The sequence below is a fragment of the Alternaria atra genome (assembly GCF_907166805.1).
Source record: "Alternaria atra isolate CS162 genome assembly, contig: 21, whole genome shotgun sequence".
Taxonomy (NCBI): Eukaryota; Fungi; Ascomycota; class Dothideomycetes; order Pleosporales; family Pleosporaceae; genus Alternaria; species Alternaria atra.
In genome coordinates, this window is record NW_025091319.1 from 549,247 (window position 1) to 568,057 (window position 18,811).

At 51.0% G+C, this 18,811-nt stretch overlaps 8 protein-coding genes across 8 annotated transcripts; 4 read left to right on the forward strand and 4 right to left on the reverse strand.

Moving 5' to 3' along the window:
- Positions 1–828: 828 nt before the first annotated feature.
- ALTATR162_LOCUS613 (uncharacterized protein) lies at positions 829–2,298 on the forward strand (the record flags this gene model as incomplete). The annotated part of the gene is made up of 4 exons (XM_043308207.1): positions 829–1,168; positions 1,217–1,332; positions 1,396–1,465; positions 1,517–2,298. The coding sequence occupies 4 exons, from the start codon at positions 829–831 to the stop codon at positions 2,296–2,298; spliced, it is 1,308 nt and encodes a 435-aa protein (XP_043164142.1).
- Positions 2,299–2,645: 347 nt separating this feature from the next.
- On the reverse strand, positions 2,646–3,521 carry ALTATR162_LOCUS614 (uncharacterized protein; the record flags this gene model as incomplete). The annotated part of the gene is made up of 4 exons (XM_043308208.1): positions 2,646–2,652; positions 2,703–2,923; positions 2,970–3,302; positions 3,354–3,521. The coding sequence occupies 4 exons, from the start codon at positions 3,519–3,521 to the stop codon at positions 2,646–2,648; spliced, it is 729 nt and encodes a 242-aa protein (XP_043164143.1).
- Positions 3,522–4,142: 621 nt separating this feature from the next.
- Positions 4,143–4,835, reverse strand: ALTATR162_LOCUS615 (uncharacterized protein; the record flags this gene model as incomplete). The annotated part of the gene is made up of 2 exons (XM_043308209.1): positions 4,143–4,452; positions 4,501–4,835. 2 exons carry the CDS (start codon positions 4,833–4,835, stop codon positions 4,143–4,145), a joined length of 645 nt encoding a protein of 214 aa, XP_043164144.1.
- A 571-nt stretch (positions 4,836–5,406) lies between these two features.
- On the reverse strand, positions 5,407–6,112 carry ALTATR162_LOCUS616 (uncharacterized protein; the record flags this gene model as incomplete). The annotated part of the gene is made up of 2 exons (XM_043308210.1): positions 5,407–5,932; positions 5,979–6,112. The coding sequence occupies 2 exons, from the start codon at positions 6,110–6,112 to the stop codon at positions 5,407–5,409; spliced, it is 660 nt and encodes a 219-aa protein (XP_043164145.1).
- Positions 6,113–8,161: 2,049 nt separating this feature from the next.
- ALTATR162_LOCUS617 (uncharacterized protein) lies at positions 8,162–11,594 on the forward strand (the record flags this gene model as incomplete). Its single annotated transcript, XM_043308211.1, has 6 exons — positions 8,162–8,280; positions 8,404–9,074; positions 9,261–9,672; positions 9,798–10,353; positions 10,407–10,815; positions 10,873–11,594. The coding sequence occupies 6 exons, from the start codon at positions 8,162–8,164 to the stop codon at positions 11,592–11,594; spliced, it is 2,889 nt and encodes a 962-aa protein (XP_043164146.1).
- Positions 11,595–12,477: 883 nt separating this feature from the next.
- Positions 12,478–13,849, reverse strand: ALTATR162_LOCUS618 (uncharacterized protein; the record flags this gene model as incomplete). The annotated part of the gene is made up of 3 exons (XM_043308212.1): positions 12,478–12,815; positions 12,867–13,677; positions 13,727–13,849. The coding sequence occupies 3 exons, from the start codon at positions 13,847–13,849 to the stop codon at positions 12,478–12,480; spliced, it is 1,272 nt and encodes a 423-aa protein (XP_043164147.1).
- A 1,296-nt stretch (positions 13,850–15,145) lies between these two features.
- Positions 15,146–15,625, forward strand: ALTATR162_LOCUS619 (uncharacterized protein; the record flags this gene model as incomplete). The annotated part of the gene is made up of 1 exon (XM_043308213.1): positions 15,146–15,625. The coding sequence occupies one exon, from the start codon at positions 15,146–15,148 to the stop codon at positions 15,623–15,625; it is 480 nt and encodes a 159-aa protein (XP_043164148.1).
- A 686-nt stretch (positions 15,626–16,311) lies between these two features.
- ALTATR162_LOCUS620 (uncharacterized protein) lies at positions 16,312–18,035 on the forward strand (the record flags this gene model as incomplete). Its single annotated transcript, XM_043308214.1, has 2 exons — positions 16,312–16,728; positions 16,794–18,035. 2 exons carry the CDS (start codon positions 16,312–16,314, stop codon positions 18,033–18,035), a joined length of 1,659 nt encoding a protein of 552 aa, XP_043164149.1.
- Between the last annotated feature and the right edge of the window lie 776 nt (positions 18,036–18,811).

Genomic DNA, 18,811 nt, shown 5'->3' on the forward strand with positions numbered 1-18,811 from the left:
TGCAAGGCGCTTGGACAAGCTTTGCCGACGCACTTCGCCAAAGGTGAGCAGCTAGCGGGCCGAATTGAAGGTAGAGTTGACCCATTAAAGGGAACCGTGTACAGCACAAGTACCCTCCCCTACACTTCCGTCCTAGTGATCTTAGCCGGAAGCTCGCCAAAAAAAAAAGATAACCTGGTAAGAATTTCTGCTCTTCGGTAAGACCTGCATCCCATCTTGGTAAATAGCATTTATGCAGTTGCCTTTCCTTGATGTCTGCTAACCTGGCGTGTCGAAGTGACTGCTGCGATAGCCGAGCGAAGGTATTCGTTGGACATCACACGAGGCCCAACTATTCGCCACGGGACCATACTGTTTGTTGGACGGTGCCATTGTTGCATTGGGTCATTACCAACGTGTATCGCACGTCTCTTCGCCGTCTACTACATCGAGCGCGCTGTCGACCAAGTCTTCACCACAACACGGTACGTATGTTGTTAAGGCTACCAGTACCATATGATACGGGGTGCTAATCGTGTGAAGATCGGTTGCCAGGGCTTGGTGGTCTCCGGTCCACGTCCTCAGTGGCCAGAGGTATACGGTGACCATCTCGTCCTCGTGAGCATTTCGCAAACGGACTGGGCGTCAGCCTCTTCTACCCGTCACTGCCACCAAACACCTCTCCACTCCAAATCGCTTTTTCGTTCCACAGCAGCTTAGTCTTGCTTTCCAACCTGGTCTCTGCGTCTTCAAGTCCACCGTCCCTGCCAAGTACTGGTACCTTACAACAAGTACCCACACCGACTGTCTTCGCTTCGGCAACCAGAAGGTTCTCGTACCATCCAGACCATGAAGATATCGCACTTGCTAAACCCATTCTGCGGCGACCCGAACGATTATCGCAGTCCGAAATCGCCAACGCTAGCTTGTTACCCGGTGACTGCAGTTCCAGCACCTAGACGACAGAAGATTCCGAAAGACGCCCCAATCTTTTCAGAAGGCAACAGAACCGTCGGTAACATCAACTTTCCACCCTACGAAGCTGGAGATAGCCAGGAACTCTTGCACCAGCATCGCCGGTTTCAGATCTACCCTCTGGGAGAGATCCTTAAAAAGGGTGTGAGGCACATTCCGTACAACAGCGACAAGAAGGCCTTCCATGAGAAGACCGGGCGCGAAGCGTTTGAGAGTCAGTATTCCTCGTCAACATGGGATCTCAATGCTGACTTGTAGATAGTGTTTCAATACACGTATAAGAGACCCGATGACGACAAGGAGTACGTCGTGGTCTGGGACTACAATATCGGCCTCGTTCGCATGACGCCCTTCTTCAAGTCATTGAAGTACTCAAAGGTAGTGACTGGCTCTCGTTATGTGTGAATGAAAGGCTGACTTGTGGAGACAATACCCGCCAAGGCATTGAGACAGAACCCCGGACTGAAGGACATCAGCTACAGTATCACCGGTGGTGCTCTAGTATGTCAAGGTCAGTCACAATAGTGGTGGCCATATGCCGAAAAGTGCTGACCCACTGCAGGCTATTGGATGCCTTACCACGCAGCCAGAGCTATAGCTGCGACATTCTGCCACGATATCCGATGGGCACTCACCCCTGTCTTCGGAAACGATTTTCCTTCCACATGTCTGCATCCGAAGGATCCATGCTTTGCGAAGTTCCTCATAGACCCAGACATTGTCAAATACTGTGCGCAGGAGACTGTCCGTTTCAAAGAGTTAGGTCCGGCATATACGGTGTTCGGATCAGACGCATCGTCGCTGGTCGAGGCAACCAAGACGCACTGCAGGCCGTCCTCACTGAACGAGAAAGCCGCAAAGCAACATGTGCAGCCAGCTGATATCGAGAGTGGATACGGGACGGACACCGATCGCAATGGCAAGTATCTTTGCTCGCCTGAGGTGTCTCCTCGCACTCAGTTCACGCCAATAAACCGGTCGCAATCCCCGTACTCGCCAAGCACAGCCGTCTCTTCGCTCATGGGCTCGCCCATCAACCTTCATGCGCCTCCAGGGCTACTCACGCCAACGTCGGCTCCATGCGAATACCAGAGCGGAATTTTTCGTACGAAGCGGACACACTCGAACGTCGCATCTCACGAGGACTACGTTGATGAAGCCCTCACTCGCTCTGAAACAGCCGCCACGATTGACAGCGCGCACGGTTCTGAGGTGGAGATGTCCGGTGGCGATGACAACCATACACACGATGATCTTGATGCGGCGGCGATGTTGTTGTCATTCCGTGCAATGGAGACGACGATACCACCGACGAAGCGAACCCGTCGTGGTTCGAGGTTTTAGGAGCGGCATCCCCTGCCTTCTTTGTGAGATCGATGACTAAAATACCGCCAGTGGTGCTTTCCTTTTCCGTCAGCGCATGACGTCTCATAGCTTTTTCCAGCGCTCATTGTCGGCACACTCGTTAAGCAAAATGCATTTGGCCTGGCTTGTTGATTTCATGCTTATGAAGGCGCTATTGGCGCCTCGGTGTCGCTATTTGGCATTACTTCGTGTTAGCGTGTGTGATATCATCGGAAAGAAAAGACTTCGCATAAGGCTAGTGTCTCTGCGTACGCGGGACTAAACGGTTTGGAACATATATGTACTCAAAAGTGTAGATAGGTAGAAGGTGTACCCCGATGAGTGAATTACAATCTTGTCATGGTCATTGCATGTCGTATTGTAGTGGTACAGTGAGCGCTCACTTGGAAGCTGCCTGCTGCGCCTTCTGGCTCTCAATCCTCTTTCTCGTGCCATCGATGATTGCCTCTTCGTCCCAGATGTAAGTTACGCTATCCTGCTTGATGACTTCGGCAGCCCATTTCGAGAAGTTGGGCAGCGCGTCAAGGCCAGAAGCGACAGATTTCGGGAGCATGTCGTGTTTGGCCATGGCATAGGTCCGGATGATGAATGGCGCCGTTAGGGCCTGTCATACGTTAGCATTGCTCACAGTTTCTTAACGAAGAACATACCTCAGCCAATGTAACCTTCTGGCTGCCACCAAAAAATGGCTTTGCGTCCTTTAGCAGCGGCTCAATCTCCTTGGCTACGACGTCCACGAATTCCTGGCTCAGCTTCGCCTTCTCGTCTTCGGAACCTGACATCAAGATCTTGTAGAAATAGCTTCCTGCCTTGCTGAACCAGGTGTCGACGAAGAAGTTGATTCTTGCCCGGGTTAGGGCAGCTTCTGGGGACCCTGATGCTGGGAGCACGTGGGAAGGGTATGCATCGGCTAGGAATGTTGCAACGACGCCAGACTCTGTAATGATTTCGCCATTGAAGTTAATCGCAGGGACAAGACCGCGCTTTGAAGATGTCAGTGATGCATTAATAGACCGAAAGTAAACTGAACGTACTGGGTTAATCTCGAGGTACCATGGCTCTCTCGGCTTGCCCAAGTCGATGATGACTTCCTCATATGGAAGACCCAATTCCTTCAACACAATATGTGCGCGGTGCGCCCAAGGGCAGCCATGGTTAGTGTAAAGGGTGATTTTAGGCGCGTTTCCATTGACTTGAGCCATAATGGGCGATGTAGAATGTCGAAGATGATGTCAGCGCTAGGAGATGCAGCTGATAATGCGGGGAATACGACTAGACAGAGACAGATGCTGGGTATAAGGCTTAGTTGGACAGGACTATAAGGCGCTCGGAGACGAATTGCGTTTATTTATGATGCTATGTCGAAGCTCGCAGCTCGGCGTTGAGCTTAGAAATCAGCGTGCTAATGTATTACATCGGCGTGCTGGTAGGTGGGTGATGCCGACGTGTGGGGTATGTCGTCTGGGATTGTTGGGCGCCTGACTTCCGATCCTTTTCACCCGTATTCCCATGTCAGGAGAGAGTGAATGCCTTCGGTGGGAAACCTCGCATTTAGCGATGCCAAAGCTCAAAATGAGCTGTACAAGAGGCTTGCGACAGGTAGGAAATGCATGACGGTGTATGTCCTTCCCGACGAATGAGCGCATGCTGCTTCTCGTAGGCTCTGAAGACCATAGCCTCGATATTCAAAAATACCAGCCAGATGTATGCTTAGAGTAGACCGTCATATGCTCGCCGGTCGGTCGTCTTGCTGCAGCCCAGCGCTGTCTTATCGCGCCATAACCATGTCGTGTAGTATGTGCTTATTCAATGCCAACCACCATTCAGCGGATGATGCCGTCGCCTTCAACCTTCCACTCCATGGCGTTCGCATCCGTCTTCTTCTTCGCCCGACGCTTCTCATTGCGCAGGCGCCTCTTCTCCTCGGCGTCCTTTTCCATTTGCTCCTTGGTCATGGCCAACCTCGCATCCAGGTCCGTCACCTCCAAAAACTTGTCCTCGTCTCGTTTTCGCTTGAGGTATCGTAGGCGATCGCGTACTTCTTGCACTGTAGCGCGGTGTACTTCGCCCGACTGGCCCGTTGCGACCAAATGCTGCTTGCTGTTCAGATGCTCGACGTACTGAATATTGTCCCTAATAGCGGTTAGCGTAGTCAATAGATTTGCGACAATGCAGACGTACTTGAACGTGAGGTCACAGGCTTGACAGTATGCGCCTGCACCACGTCCCCTCTTACCGACGGCGGCTGCTGCTGATGTGAGGGTCTGCTTTCCGATCATCTTGCTCCAGTCTATGCGCTCTGATCTGGCTTCGGTCTGCTTCAGATCGTCAGGCGTAGACGCTCTCCGCCTATATGTCTTGCCAGCCAACTTGGCCTCATATCGCTCTTTTCCCTCCTCGCGGTCCTTTGCCTCCCTGTCCTTGGCCCTTTGCGCCATCTCATCGCGATCCCATGTTTTCCTGAAATCTGTGTCGCCGCCGCCAGACGTTCCGTATGCACCTGCTTTCCCGCTCATGATGGGCGAATATGTCGAGTGCGCTCTTCGCGATCGCGTTGATGTATCGTTAATAGTTCAAGGTCAAGTGGATAGTGAAAATCTCGAAACGGTCGCGTGGTGTGAAGGAGAATTTGGGCGATCAAGTTGTTGGTGTTGCGTCGTGCGATTTCCATAAGCTCAAGCTTCGACTTTCTGTGCACGGACTCAGTGGAGCCTTAGGCATATGCTATTGTAGCGTACTTCAACCAACGCGATGTGAACAACTAATACATCTCTAATCGTATTGGAATCATTTCTGGTATTGAATTCACTGCCTAGTGTCCAATATATAACGGAAGTAGTGATGGTACCCACTGGAATGAAACCCCAAGGACAAATACTCCTCGCTATGCTTAATTTCATTTATGAGTATAGAGCGGTCGCATATCCAGAAAACGAAGCCCGATAGAGAAAGCGCTAGTACATGCTGTAGTGTGTGCATGCTATACGGCGATGCGTCATTGTTCCGTAAGCTATTCGAATGGTGGCAGTATGGTTGATTGCGACAAGATCTCACGACAGGAGCATAGGGCCCCAGACCTTGACCCTTTCAGTATCCATATGGTTCCGGTGGTCGAGGATATGATCCGTTGTGATGAATTGGTGGTGTTGGCACAGGAGGCGGCCCCCCACGCATCACTCTGCTAAGGGCCACATGCATCTGCGGTACTGATCCTTCTCTATCCCGTCGCTTTTTCTTCTTCTCCTTGACCCTATATCCTATATCCGCGTAGCCCGCAGCAGCGAATGGTGGCTCGACAACTTCTCGAGAGCGGTCGTCCGGCAGTCTGAGTTCGACGAGACTATAGAAATAGTCGAGGACTTCTGGGTATCGTAGTACCGATGCGCGCCAGTCGGCGTCGATACCGCGCTTCAGTTCTGCATGCGCTTCTGCAATCTGTGTTTGCAACGTCGAGACATACATTGGGTGTATCGGCGGATGGCCCGAGTAGCGCATGTAGACTTCGTAGTTTGGGAGGGAGGCTAGATATGACGAATGCGCTTGCTTGCGTGTCGAGGTCAATCTTTCGAATGCGTTGAGGATGTGCTGGCGAGCATGATTGATCACCCAGTCCCTAGACATGGTCAGCACATGTCGCAAAGAGCGCATCTTCACCGTACCGTATCTCACCCATCCGCTCCTCCATAGCACGCTGCTCAGCCTGCTTGACAGCGATCTGTAGTCGCTCCGACTCGCAGGAGCATTCAGGATAAGGCGGCGCATTGCAGATGGCACAGTTGGGAGCTGCATCCATTTCGTGGGTTAAAGCTTGGAGAGCCACTGCTAATCATCGTCGGTCCAGAGTGGGCCGTACACGTTCGGGAAGCTGCCTCAATGCTCGCTGCGGAGGCAGAGTGAGGCTTTGAGGTGGAGTATCGTTGGTTTAAGACAAGCCCAAGACGGATGGTTGCGCTTTGGTAATCAGGCACAGGCGGTGACAAGTGACATGTTACATGACGAGCACTGTGGAGGCCAGTGACGGGGACTGGCTAGTTTCGTGCGGCTTATGGACTGATTGATGGATTGGACAGACTTGCGGATGCGTTATGAGTTGGCAGAATCGCTAAGATCCGCTCGATACCCAACCTCGCGCTATGCCAAGGCTGTTTACATCTAACAGTACGTAGGCTCGATCGGAAGCTAGCGACATGTCAACTAATATGCTTCACCGTCTTATGGTAAAAAGAAACCACTTTCATCATGAGTCTGCGTGACACATGTCAGTACTCGATCGTCGTAACACGTTACCCCGCCTTCGCTTACAGCCTTGTCCAACTCCTCCATATTGATATATCCGATTGGGACCAGCACAAGCATGTTTCGAGTCCAAAGCCATAAAGAGACTATGTCCCAGTGGTATATGTCTCAGTGGCACCTAAAACCTAACGTGTGACGGATGGATTGGGCTTCGGTGCCTCATGGATCCGTAGCTGGCCTTTTTGACCTGGTGTACGTCTGGCGATGTTCTTAACATGCAGGCCTTCTTACAGCTGGCGGACGTGTTTCCAATAACCACTTGCTTTATGGTAGGTGCTCCATATCCGATTCTCTAGATTCGTTTAGTGTTCCAGGCCACGGACAAAGCCTCGCTCGTGACGGTTTCTACTTTCATGTGAAGCAAGTAGTTTTGGACAGTTCTGAACAATCGTAGAGATGAGAGCGACTTCGGGATGCTTCTGAGGCCGTATGTTAGCCTTAGATGAAGTCAGACAGTTGTGTCTGTTGACACCTTCACAGCACGGCAGATCCTCTGACGTCACCCTTCACACTTGCTCAAACTAGCACCTTCTGCATGCGAAAACAACAACAATGTACACTTCTGCTATATTTGGAGTATACTAAATCTTGCATGGCTTATAACGTCCACCGTTATTCACCATATGACAGCTACACACGATTGCTGGTTGGGTACGGAGCAAGTGTTTCCGAAAGACCGCTATTCGTTCGGCACATGGCTAACCTTTCTTCGCCGACGTTTACGAACCTCCGATGAACGGCGTTTCCCTGACCGCTAGCTGCACGCCTTGCAGACCTCCATACGTAGCGGTTACACTTGCTGATTTCGCGTCTTTCGCAACGTGTTTCCAGCGGTATCCCCATAGCAGTATGCATTTCCCCCGGAAGCCTGCTATCTTCTAGACCCTCTACGACCAATCGCAAAGCTGTGACAAAGACTAGAGGATGACTTCCGCCAGGATCGTGCATCGCGCAGAGCCGATGTGGGGTTTGTCAGCTCCAGTGTGCTGGGGCTGGGGTTCAATAGCCTCGTAAGATTCGCGTCTGTAATTTTCAGCTATTGCAACACCATGAACGCTCTCCTGTTGCTGAAAAGGTCAACATGAGATTGCGGAAATCAGGTACAAAAAAATGACCTCTTTCAACCACGTTGAGCATGCATCGCGAACACTGCCGACCTTCAACCTCCACGTCCAGAAACCATCACTGCGACGTATGCTAATGACTCAGCGGTCTGAGCGTGTTCTTTATCGGATGACTAGCTCGCCCTAAACGCAGGAGTGGCTAATCTGTATGATCCTGCAAACGCACGGACTGCGCCCTTCAATTCGACATCCTTCAGAATGCGGTTTAGCGGCAGTAGAAAGTGTGCGGTGCTTTCTTGGGTATGGCCTAAGGTGTGAGTCTGAGCCAGCAGTCGTACTTAGCATCCATCATCCCACAACTGCATCTTGCGCCTTATTGTCAAGTTTGTACAGAGGGCGCGCACTTGTCTTCTTATCCTCCGGAAGTCATTGACACCGACCAATACGATCTAGTCTTGCTTGCAAGATCGCGCACCACTATCATGGCTACGCCTAGCGCAGCCTTCGATATGGCAGACTTTGTCGATTTCGGGGAAGCAGGCATGTCCAATGTGTCACAAGAAATCGACCCCAACGTATTAGAGACCTCGTTTCACGAGAGGTGAGTGTACCGAACCTCGTACCTAGTTGTATAACCTCGACTTGACATTTGCTTGTTGCGGGTAGCCAAGGATCGCGGCTCATACTTGTCAAACTCCCCTTGTATAGTTCTAACATGTACTAGCGTTCCACTAGACAAAGACTCTGGGATTCTGGAGCAGTCCACCAGTGCTCAACCCACGAGTACAGACTTCAACACAGACTTTAGCAGCTGGCTTCCACGATACCAGAAGCCTGCCCATCCGTGCGAGTACTGTCGATCGAGATCTCTTGAGTGTTTTATATATAACGTCGATGGCTCAAAGCGATCAGGATGCTCGCCTTGCAACGCTCTATTCCGACCATGCAGCTTCAGCAACCCCGAGAGGATGCCAGGTATGCGACAAAGGACTGCGCTAGACACTTTAGATGTCGTGGCCGAGAATGACACGCGACATTTTGGTGGACTTACTGGCAGGAAGCAGATGCGATCGCTAGGTCATCTCGGCCCTATAGAAGATGGGAAGGAGGATGACGAAGGTCCCAAGAAGGGTGCTGCAGCAGCTCGCTTTCCAAGAGCTGCCGTCAAGGCGCTGAAAGACTGGATGCTTATGCACATCGATCATCCATATCCAACCGACGAAGAGAAGGAAACCCTAAAGCAGCAGACTGGTCTCTCGATCAGTCAAATTTCGAACTGGATGGCGAACACGCGGCGAAGACAGAAGGCTCGACCCAAGCGAAGCGCATCGCCGAGTCTTCGGCCATCGACAGAAGCTATCAACATTCCAGCAGGCAAAACCTGGGAAAGCATGAGTACGTCTACCGAGTCTGGGTTTACCCGTTCTCACAAAACCTTGTCGTCGTCATCCACCGGAAGGTTCATGACCTTCCGAGTGGGTGACATGCGTCCAGAAGATATGAACAGAAACTCAGATACTGGCACATTTTCTCATGTGCCAGTGCTTCAGCAACAAGAATGTTTCGGTTAACTCGCGACAGATCCCCTTGAACGATGGAAGCACTCTCCTCCTGAGAACGAACCTGCTCCGATGAATGCTATCGCCCACGCTGTCGAAACTTTCGACCCTCCAGAATCTGCCAGTCTGAGCAGCAGCTACCGTAAAGATGTTTCTAATGACAGCACTGGAAGCTTCTCAGTATTCAGGGCGCCCTCTATCTCATCTTTGGAGACTGGTCTTACGCAGATGTCTTCCGGCTCTCTTGGATCTCACAACACAGCTTACTCGCACGGCTCACGGCACTCTCTCGGCTCGATGAACAGCTTGAAGTCTAAGGAGAGGAGAAGGCGTCGTCGTCTTCCTACCCGAGCACCAAAGGCTAGTCCTGATGAGGGCAAACGCATATTCCAGTGCACGTTCTGCACCGATACCTTCAAGTCCAAGTATGACTGGTAAGTGTGGACTCTCGCCTTACACAGGGAAGCAAAATTGCACCAACCTTCATTTGCAAGGTCGTGATATCTTACACGATAACGACCTCACACACGTCAAGATAATAGAAGCTAATATCTCACAGGTCTCGACATGAGAAAAGCCTTCACTTGTCTCTGGAGAAATGGCTATGCGCACCTATTGGTGAGATCGTCGCTGACAAGGCTACCGGGAAGCCCAGATGTGTATACTGTGACGAGCTGGATCCTAGCAAGGACCATCTGGCAACTCACAACCACTCCGCTTGTTACGAGAAAGGTCCAGAGTCTCGAACGTTTTATCGAAAAGACCATCTCCGACAGCACTTGCGACTCATGCACAGTTGCAAGATGATTCCCAGTATGGACACATGGAAATCTGAAGCCCAGTACATCAAATCTCGTTGCGGCTTCTGCGGGATGAACTTTGACAAGTGGCAAGATCGCACCGATCATCTGGCGAAAGAGTTCCGGAATGGCGCGAACATGAAGAATTGGAAGGGATGCAGAGGTTTGGATCCTCATGTTGCGATCCACGTGACCAATGCCATGCCGCCATATCTCATTGCCAATGAGAGCAAATCCCCGTTCCCGTTCTCCGCAAGCAATACGACGAGCCTCAAGGTACGTGCCACAGTGGGGAACATGCAGGCCTATAATGAGGTCAAGCAGCACGCGAGTATTCGACAAAGTATACTTGGCTAACTTCTGAGCAGCAACTCAATCTATCGGTTAATAACAGAGATCTTGAGTATCTCCTACCCAACTTGGACGTCAACAACGCGACGAACGATCTATCTACCGCGTACCAGAGCGGAAGAGATCCCTCAACGATCGGACCGATTGTCCTGACAACGCCCAAAGACTATTCTTCGTCGGAGTCGCCGGTTGGTAACCCCAACGCAACCTGTTGGGAGATCCTCACACTACAATTGGGACGCTTTGCTCGAGAGTATATCGAGAAGCATGGGGCAGGTACCGTGACCGACGAGATGTTACAAACAGAATCACGTCATATACTGTACGGTGATGATGACCCATGGAACCAAACCTCTGCCGATAACCCTGAATGGTTGAATCTATTCAAGAAAGCCCACGGTATCGATAACACAGTGCCAATAAAGAGTAAGTATTCGATCAGACATCCGTACATCGGTGTACCTTCATCTGACGTTTGTATAGACATTAATGGAGACCACGAAGTATTCGAAGATCTCGGCATCAACTATGGTTCTGCTCTAGATCCAAGCTTCGATGTGAGCAACTTCCGCTGCGCCTCGATGTCTCAGGACGACCCAATGCGCGCCTTATCTTTCGAGTTCGCTCTATCTGGCTCGATAGGCGTTATTCAAGGGCATGCGCGACAACTCTCCTCAGGTCGCGAAACACCCTATAGTATACCAGGGCTGAGCGGATCGCCTACCTCACCAGCCTCTTACGCCCCTATCACAACTGCCGCAAGTACAGACAACCTTATGGGTGTATTCGAGCCCATCTCGGAACTCGCATGCACAGCAGCAGGTAGCGCAGGTCCCTGCTTCGGCGAGCATGGTGAGATTGGCTTCGCTACAAAAACCGCCGGATCGCCAAAGAGGAGGTACTGGCTCGATGAGTCAAATGCGCATCTGGCCTCATTTACAACCAGCACAAATGAACAGCCGGTTTTTGAGTGCCAGACTGCTGGAGAGTCTGCCGTGGACGATTTCCAGTTCCCGTCATGGGATCAGTTACCAGAGGACTTGCAGAATCCTACGAGTAGCGCGGACTACAACTCTACTATTCCGATTACTACTACTGGTGTCAGCATGTCGGCTGTTGAGGGTGCTACGTCGATGCCGTGGGATGATATGGACTTTGCTATGGATTTGGATACGGACATGGATATGAATCTCAATCAGGTATGAGGTGGGATCAAGGTCTTCATAACCTTGCCCGTCAACATTTATTCCTTTTCTTCTTGACGACATACGTCGCCTCTCGCGGTGTTTGGCATGGCAGGCGTACACCTGGGGCAAACCGTGTCTTGACTTATCTGGTCTATGCTCCACGGAACAATATAACATTGATGATTTTCTTCACTCCTTGAATGTAATTTGGTTTCTTTGATTGTCTTCCCAATCCTAACTCGTTCACGTCCCTTACGTATTACCACGTCTTATCCTCCAATCACTCGACTCCTCTTACCTTGATAATACAACTTCTCTGCCTATTCTCTTATGCGTTACTCCGTATCGTATCCTTTCTCTTCGTATATTTCGTCGTATCCTTGTATTCGTCAATTTTCCTTGTTGTCGTTCCACAATCATGCACCTACCCATCACCACCATGTACGTAGCCGCAAACACACCGCATACTCCACCCTTGTGCTCCACCGCATAACGAAAATCTACTCTTTCTGTTCTCTATCGTCCCAATATCCTCTCCACTCCTCCATACTCTCTATTGAGCTAGGGTAATCTCAATTACATAATACGTATAGTTTTAGTGGCGAATATAAGAAAAGCTCAGGGCGTTGTGGCGGAGTGGTTATCGCGCAAGACTTGAAATCTTGTTCCTTAGGGAGCGTCAGTTCGAATCTGGCCAACGTCGTCTTTTTGCTTGTCCCGTGTTGTTGATTGTGAGTCATTGCTGTTGGGCTGGGCTGTGCGGTAAGCTGTGGTCGCAAGCTAGATAGGGTACATGTGAAAAGATCACGAAACTTGAAGTTGGAGTAAATGTTCTCCTTGAAATCAACAAGGAAATTTGTTCTTATATAATTTGGTATACATACCATGTTTTTGTGTCCCTCTACAGTTGATCCGCGCTGACTCTTTGTACGATGATACCCGTTGACGCGCCACCTCCGTTACAGATGACAGCCGCACCGTACTGTCCAACCTCCAGCTGATGCAGCAACGTAACCAATATCCTGCTTCCGGAGCTTCCCAGAGCGTGACCCAGAGCAATAGCACCACCTCTTGGGTTTACATTGTCTGTGCCGAGACCGAGGATCTTGGCATTCGCCTTGATGACGGCGGCGAAGGCCTCGTTGAACTCCCAGATGGCAATGTCGTTCTTTGAAAGGCCGGATTGCTTGAGAAGTTTCTCGACGCAGGAGGCGGGGGCAATGGGGAAGTCGATGGGGTCTGAGTTGAGTTAATGAGAGTGGATGATGACGGGAGTAGATGGATACGTACCAACAGCAGCATCGGCATAGGTGACAACCTTTGCTAGTACGCGGCTGTCCTTGCCATATTGCTGTGCAATCTCCTTACTTCCAAGAACCAATGCTGATGCGCCGTCACTGAGAGGTGAGCTGTTCGCTGCTGTGACTGTGCCGTCTGGTCCCTTCTCAAAAGCCGGCTTCAGCGTAGAAACCTTGTCCAGCTTGAGCTTGTTGTACTGCTCGTCCTCGGAGATGACGGTCTCGCCCTTCTTCGACTTGACAGTGACTGGTACAATCTCATCCTTGAACAGTCCGTCCTTGTAGGCTTGCTGTGCGCGCTTGTACGTTTCGATGGCGTAGTCGTCTTGATCCTGTCTCGAGACTTGGTACTTCTTGACTGTGTTCTCTGCACAGTTGCCCATGTGGATTTGGTTGTAGACATCCCACAGTCCATCAGAAATCAAGCCGTCCTGTAACTTTTGGTGGCCGAATGCTGGTTGTTGACTGGCCCTGTTGAGATAATATGGCACTCTTGTCATGTTCTCCATTCCTCCCGCAACTTGTGCTTCCGCTTGTCCGAGCTCGATAGTCGAGGCGGCAATGTTGACTGCCTTCAGACCCGATGCGCATACTTTGTTGATGGTGGTGGCTTCGATATTGGTGGGTAGGCCGGCGAAGATGGCTGCTTGTCGTGCTGGGGCTTGCCCGACGCCTCCAGAGAGGACATTGCCCATGTATACAGCATCTATCGAAGAAACCGGTACTTTTGACTTTTCGAGTGCGGACTTGATGGCTGTGGCGCCTAGTTGGGTCGCGGATACGGTTGTGAAGTTGCCATTGAACTACTGCGTAATTAGCACCTAGGATAGCCTGTAATGGTGTTTTACTAACCACCGCGGTTGGTGTTCGGCTCGCACTTATAATGTATGCATCTCGAATCTCTTTTCTTTGTGGCGCAGAGCTGCTAAACTGTCTTTGGATGCTAGCCAGGCGTTGCTGTGGCCGCGAGGCCATTCTCATGGATGTGCGAAGGGCAGAGGAAGACATGGCTGTATGAAGATTTCCAGAAAGTTCAAAGTATACTGAGAATGCGGAGAAAAAGACTCTAACGAGTCGAGGCGATGTTGTCACATGGCGGCAACACTTCCGCGGGCAACTCATATGCGGGCGGAATGTGGAGGAATGGATGACCCAACATGTATGCCGAGGTTCGGCAGCACACGGCACCGCCCGGCTTAGTCGTTTTCCTGCATCCATCTCCTTCCGCATTCACTCTGAAAGGTAAACTGACAGACATCCAGCATTGCTTGTCGTCGTGTCACGTTAGCGCTGAGTTTTCACGACAGATCCAACTTCCTTTTGAATGCAACCAAGTTGACCTTGCCAACCTGGATCTTGCGCGTCGTCCTACGCAAACATCCTTCAGTTCGGCTAACATGTCACGTACCTGCTGTAGACCATGCCTTGGTAGGTGGCCTCGCGTAGTCACGGCGGCCACGCAGTCTGGAATACTCTGCACGTTTGCTCATTGAGGCTCAGCTGTAATACAAGACTCACTTTTCAATCCGGAGAAGCTCGACTCGTGGTGACTGTATAAGGAAGTTCTCGACTGAGTACAGTCACCCGCATATACAGTTGACAGGACTGTCGTAGGGACACCCGTCTCACGTTTTGTGATATTGCTTCATCACAACATTATTGACGCGCAATCTTTTCTGCTCACCGGTCTGCTCCCGTCAATCACTTTCCATGTTGGTGATCACTGCTTCGGAACCCGTTTTGTCACTGTCGTAACATCCGTCTTTTCTTCCACTCACTATAACAAGGACCACACCCCGTAGGCACGGGTATGTGCAAGATTGTACCTGCAGTAACAGTGTGGAACTACGATCACTGGGCAATATTGTCTGTTGTACCACGCCGAATGAGCAAGGCCCCACCTTGCCTTGCAGTTACTGGAGCCTTTTGGTCTTAATGAGTGCGTTGTTTCCCACATCAGATATGAGGTCTTTCGGATGATCGCAGAATATGGCTTGCTGTCACGTCTTAAATCGGACATAGGCACCTTGCTTTGGGTAGTGGCATCGTACAGACATGGAATCTCCTAGCTTTGATTAAAAATCCAAGCACACAACCGGTAGGAAGCACAACTGGCTTACTGAGGCGTCTTCGTCATGTATAAGAGCCGGTCAAAAGCGCGGCATGGACAGTATCGAACTCAGGCAACTCAATCAAGCTTCATCATATTCAGCCAACATATCACCGTCTTTCATCGACTTTCAACCCGATCTCGAGATCTATACCTCCAGGATGCATCTCCCAACCCTCATCGGCGCTCTCGCATTGACGACCAACACCGCTTTCGCAGCCTACTCCATTGTCAACAACAAGTGCCACTACCCTGTCTGGGTAACATCCGTTCAGCATACAAGAACCGAGCTTCAGAAGATTCAGCCGGGTGTGACGTGGACCGAAGTACAGAAACACGCGGACAACGGCACAGGTGTCAATATCCAGATCATCGCTCAGGAAGATGGTTTCGCTGCCGGCACGCCGATCTTGAATATGCAGTACTCCTATGGGGAGGGACTTTGGTACAGCTTGAGTAGCGTGAAGGGTCCTGCCTTCGCAGGCCAGAAGCTCCGCATCCACAACACCGATAGCCTGCCTGTTACGGAGATTGTTTGGATCGGCGACCATAGGCCGGAGGGTACCGAGGCCTATACTCACGGTGAGGCAAGCTTGACGCTCGAGCTGTGCGACGACTTTGCTCGGCGCTTCAAAGCCTAGACAACGATCTCGAATGGCGAGCGGGAATGCCCGTGGTGGATGCGGGAGACAAGAAGGAATGCAATCGGCTGGAAAACGATAATGTGGTAATGGACGAAGAAGGGCTGCTCAGGTCAGGAGGTCGTACATCATTCATTTGGGCTTCGTGTGTCACAACGTATAATTCAACTTGGTTCGTTGTACCCAATAGCTGGTTTCATATGCAAGCTACCGTGATGTCAGACTCCAAGAAGGTGATTGCGAACTTCCAATTAGTTTATTTCCAAACAAGATGATTGTTTAAAGATTCTCTGCCTGAGCTTGTGCTGTGTGAATCATATAAGCCTAATCGCATTAGGTGGTGTTCAGTTCGGCCGCTGGCGACCGATCGGTCCACGGGTTCAGAAGTAAACTAGCGCGTTTCTTCTACGCTAGACCCTGTTTGTAATGCTGCAAGTGATGCTAATGCTCGATTGCCGACCCTTCACTCTTGCAAACCACATCCCGCCTGCCGCACCTCTTGAATTCGCATTGCTTCGTCGGACGCGCAGGTGTGATCTGTTATAGTTTTAGCGTTATACTGCGGAGTGACTCTGGACCTCTTTCTCCAACGAAACAAGCAGACCTACGCACTTGCGCAGCCCTGTGACGACCCTGTCTCAGACGATCAATACCTCCAATACCCCTCGAGGGCATCGACTATCGCCATGGTTCGAAATGGCAGTCCATCTCCGGCGGACAACTTTCCGCTAGGTCATTCTGCGACATCTCCTCAACCGCAGCCCTCGAAGCGCGATAAACGGCGCAACATGCTCGCTGAGAAGCTTGCGGAGATGATGACCACCTTTTCCGACAACCGCGACAGTCATTACAGAGCTCAGCTTGCCGCGCTTCAGGCCGATATCAATTTGATTATGAAGGCGGATCCGTATGCGAACCAGCCGCTCGAAGATAGCGGAGAAGAGGCCTCGGAGCTCATCTCACAGATCATGGGGAACAACGTACCTACCGCACCGAGCGCTGGTACCGACTACATTGCGCAGTGCGGAAAGCACTATTCGCGCTTTGTAGATGCTGTCAATGATGCGATGGAAGAGCGCGACTACAACCTAACCATGCTCTGGGTGAGTCCCACGGTTTCTTGCTGTACTTGGAAGAGTCGCTAACCGCCCGTGCTAATTAGAACAAGCATGAGAACACGAAGAACGAGATCGAAAATTCCCACTACTACAAAGTCCAGATCGCCGAAGAAGAGCATAAGCTGCTCGCTGCCACCATCCGCGAACGACTAGTCGCAAGCATACAACAACGGACAAACAGACTGAAGCGAGAGAAGGAACAATTGGATCTATCCGACAGCAACGCGATGCTCCTCCATCCCAACCAATTCAGCATCGGGCATCCTGCAAGCCCTGGTGGACCACAAGCCCCCCGAAAGACGAGGAGAACTGGGCATAAATTCGGCGACGCTGAAGAGTTGGCTGCTGCTAACGAGCACAAACGAAAGCGCAAGATGTTCGAAGACCAGGACAACGACTCTCCAGGTCCTTCTGGTCGCCCTACCGAAATGGGCATCGGCTCACCTTTCCGTGAAGCCAAAGCGCGCACCGTCAACGCCCAGTTTGAATCATCTGCATACTCGCTAGAGCGCCTGTTTAGCGAGAAGGAGCTCAACATGGCTATGAATCAGGCCACCATGGCCGCTTCCCACTTTTTCGCCAAGATGAAGAATACAGAGGCTGCACCGCAGGAAGCCACAACAAACGGCAATACCAACGGAACCAACGGTGACCACGCTTCCGAAAACGGTGACGCCATGGATCAGGACCAAGATTCGGACGATGTACCGGGCGCGACCGATATGATGCGTCAACATTCGTCGAATCCTCACGCTACCCGCGGCGCTACACGCTCAGCACTGAACCCCACGGCGGCTATAGTGAGCGGGCAAATACCTCCATTCATCTACAACCCACCATTCGTTCTGGATGCTAAGATCTTCCAAAAGATCAACGCCTCTGCACCCCCACCAACTCCACTTGGCGCACATGACGTCGAGCAAGACTTGAAGCTGATGCTTAGAGAAGCACCGCCGGACGATGATATTAACGAGAAGCTCCTGCAAGCCGCGTGCAATCCCGTCAAAGCGCGCGACTACCAAGTCCAGCCACCAAACTTCTCGGAGCCAGTCCACGAGATGACAAGCGCTCTCAGGAGCACGGCGCCACACTTGGAGGTCGGTGCAAGCTTGGGTGGTGTTCCCATGAGCGCGCAAAGCAGTATGGCAGGGTGGTCAGATGCTGGTGGAAACACACCGCTGGGAAGTTACGGAGAGAGGGAGACACTCGCCGTTCGCGGCCATGGTGGTGGTGTTGCGATGACGCGAACAGCAAGTGGCAGCGGGCGAGGACGCGGCAGAGGACGTGCTTAAGCTACACTTCTGTAGACCTTGATGTCCTTTCTCGCTTCCACGGTCCGCTTGGTTTCTCGTTACGGTCTATATACCCATTATCGGCGTTTGGGCATACGGTGCATCTGTGACGCTGGATACGCGCTCACTTGTCTTGTTCATTTTCTTTGTCATATCTCTACTCGTATAGACGATCCAAGGAGAGTTGTCTAGTTGCGAAGCTTTTTTGAAACATGCTTGGATTTGCTCTATTGGCTTTGCCTTGTCTATGTAATATACTCTACCACGATGCGAACACGATAAATGTATCGAATATTATCAGCTGCCACTGCGCTTTATTGTACGACGAACCGTGCATATCTTCCCACTATGTGTACGCTACCTCGACGTGTAGCGGTAGCAATTCACGAAGAGTTACTTGTTTCAACGATGTACCTTGGCAAAATACAGCCTAAAGTTGTTTGCTGTGTTTCGCGTTGATGTAATGAAAAGACAAGACACAATGTATTCATCCACCATAACGATACTTACCATCCAGCTCAGCTTCGCCATGCACTGCAATCTTTAGCGCGGACGAGCGGAGCTATCCCCGTTATCCCTGCCAGTCCAGCCTCGCTTGCAGTGTACGTAGCGATGGTTCGTGTAGATATCGAAGGTTCAGAACGCGAATCTATTAATTCCTGATGTACCCGTATGACTCTTAACATGAGATATTCTAATTACATTTCTAGAAGCGAAAGTCCACTAAGTAGGAGAAAAGCGTTGCGGTATCTGTAAGTTATAAACTAGGACCGACG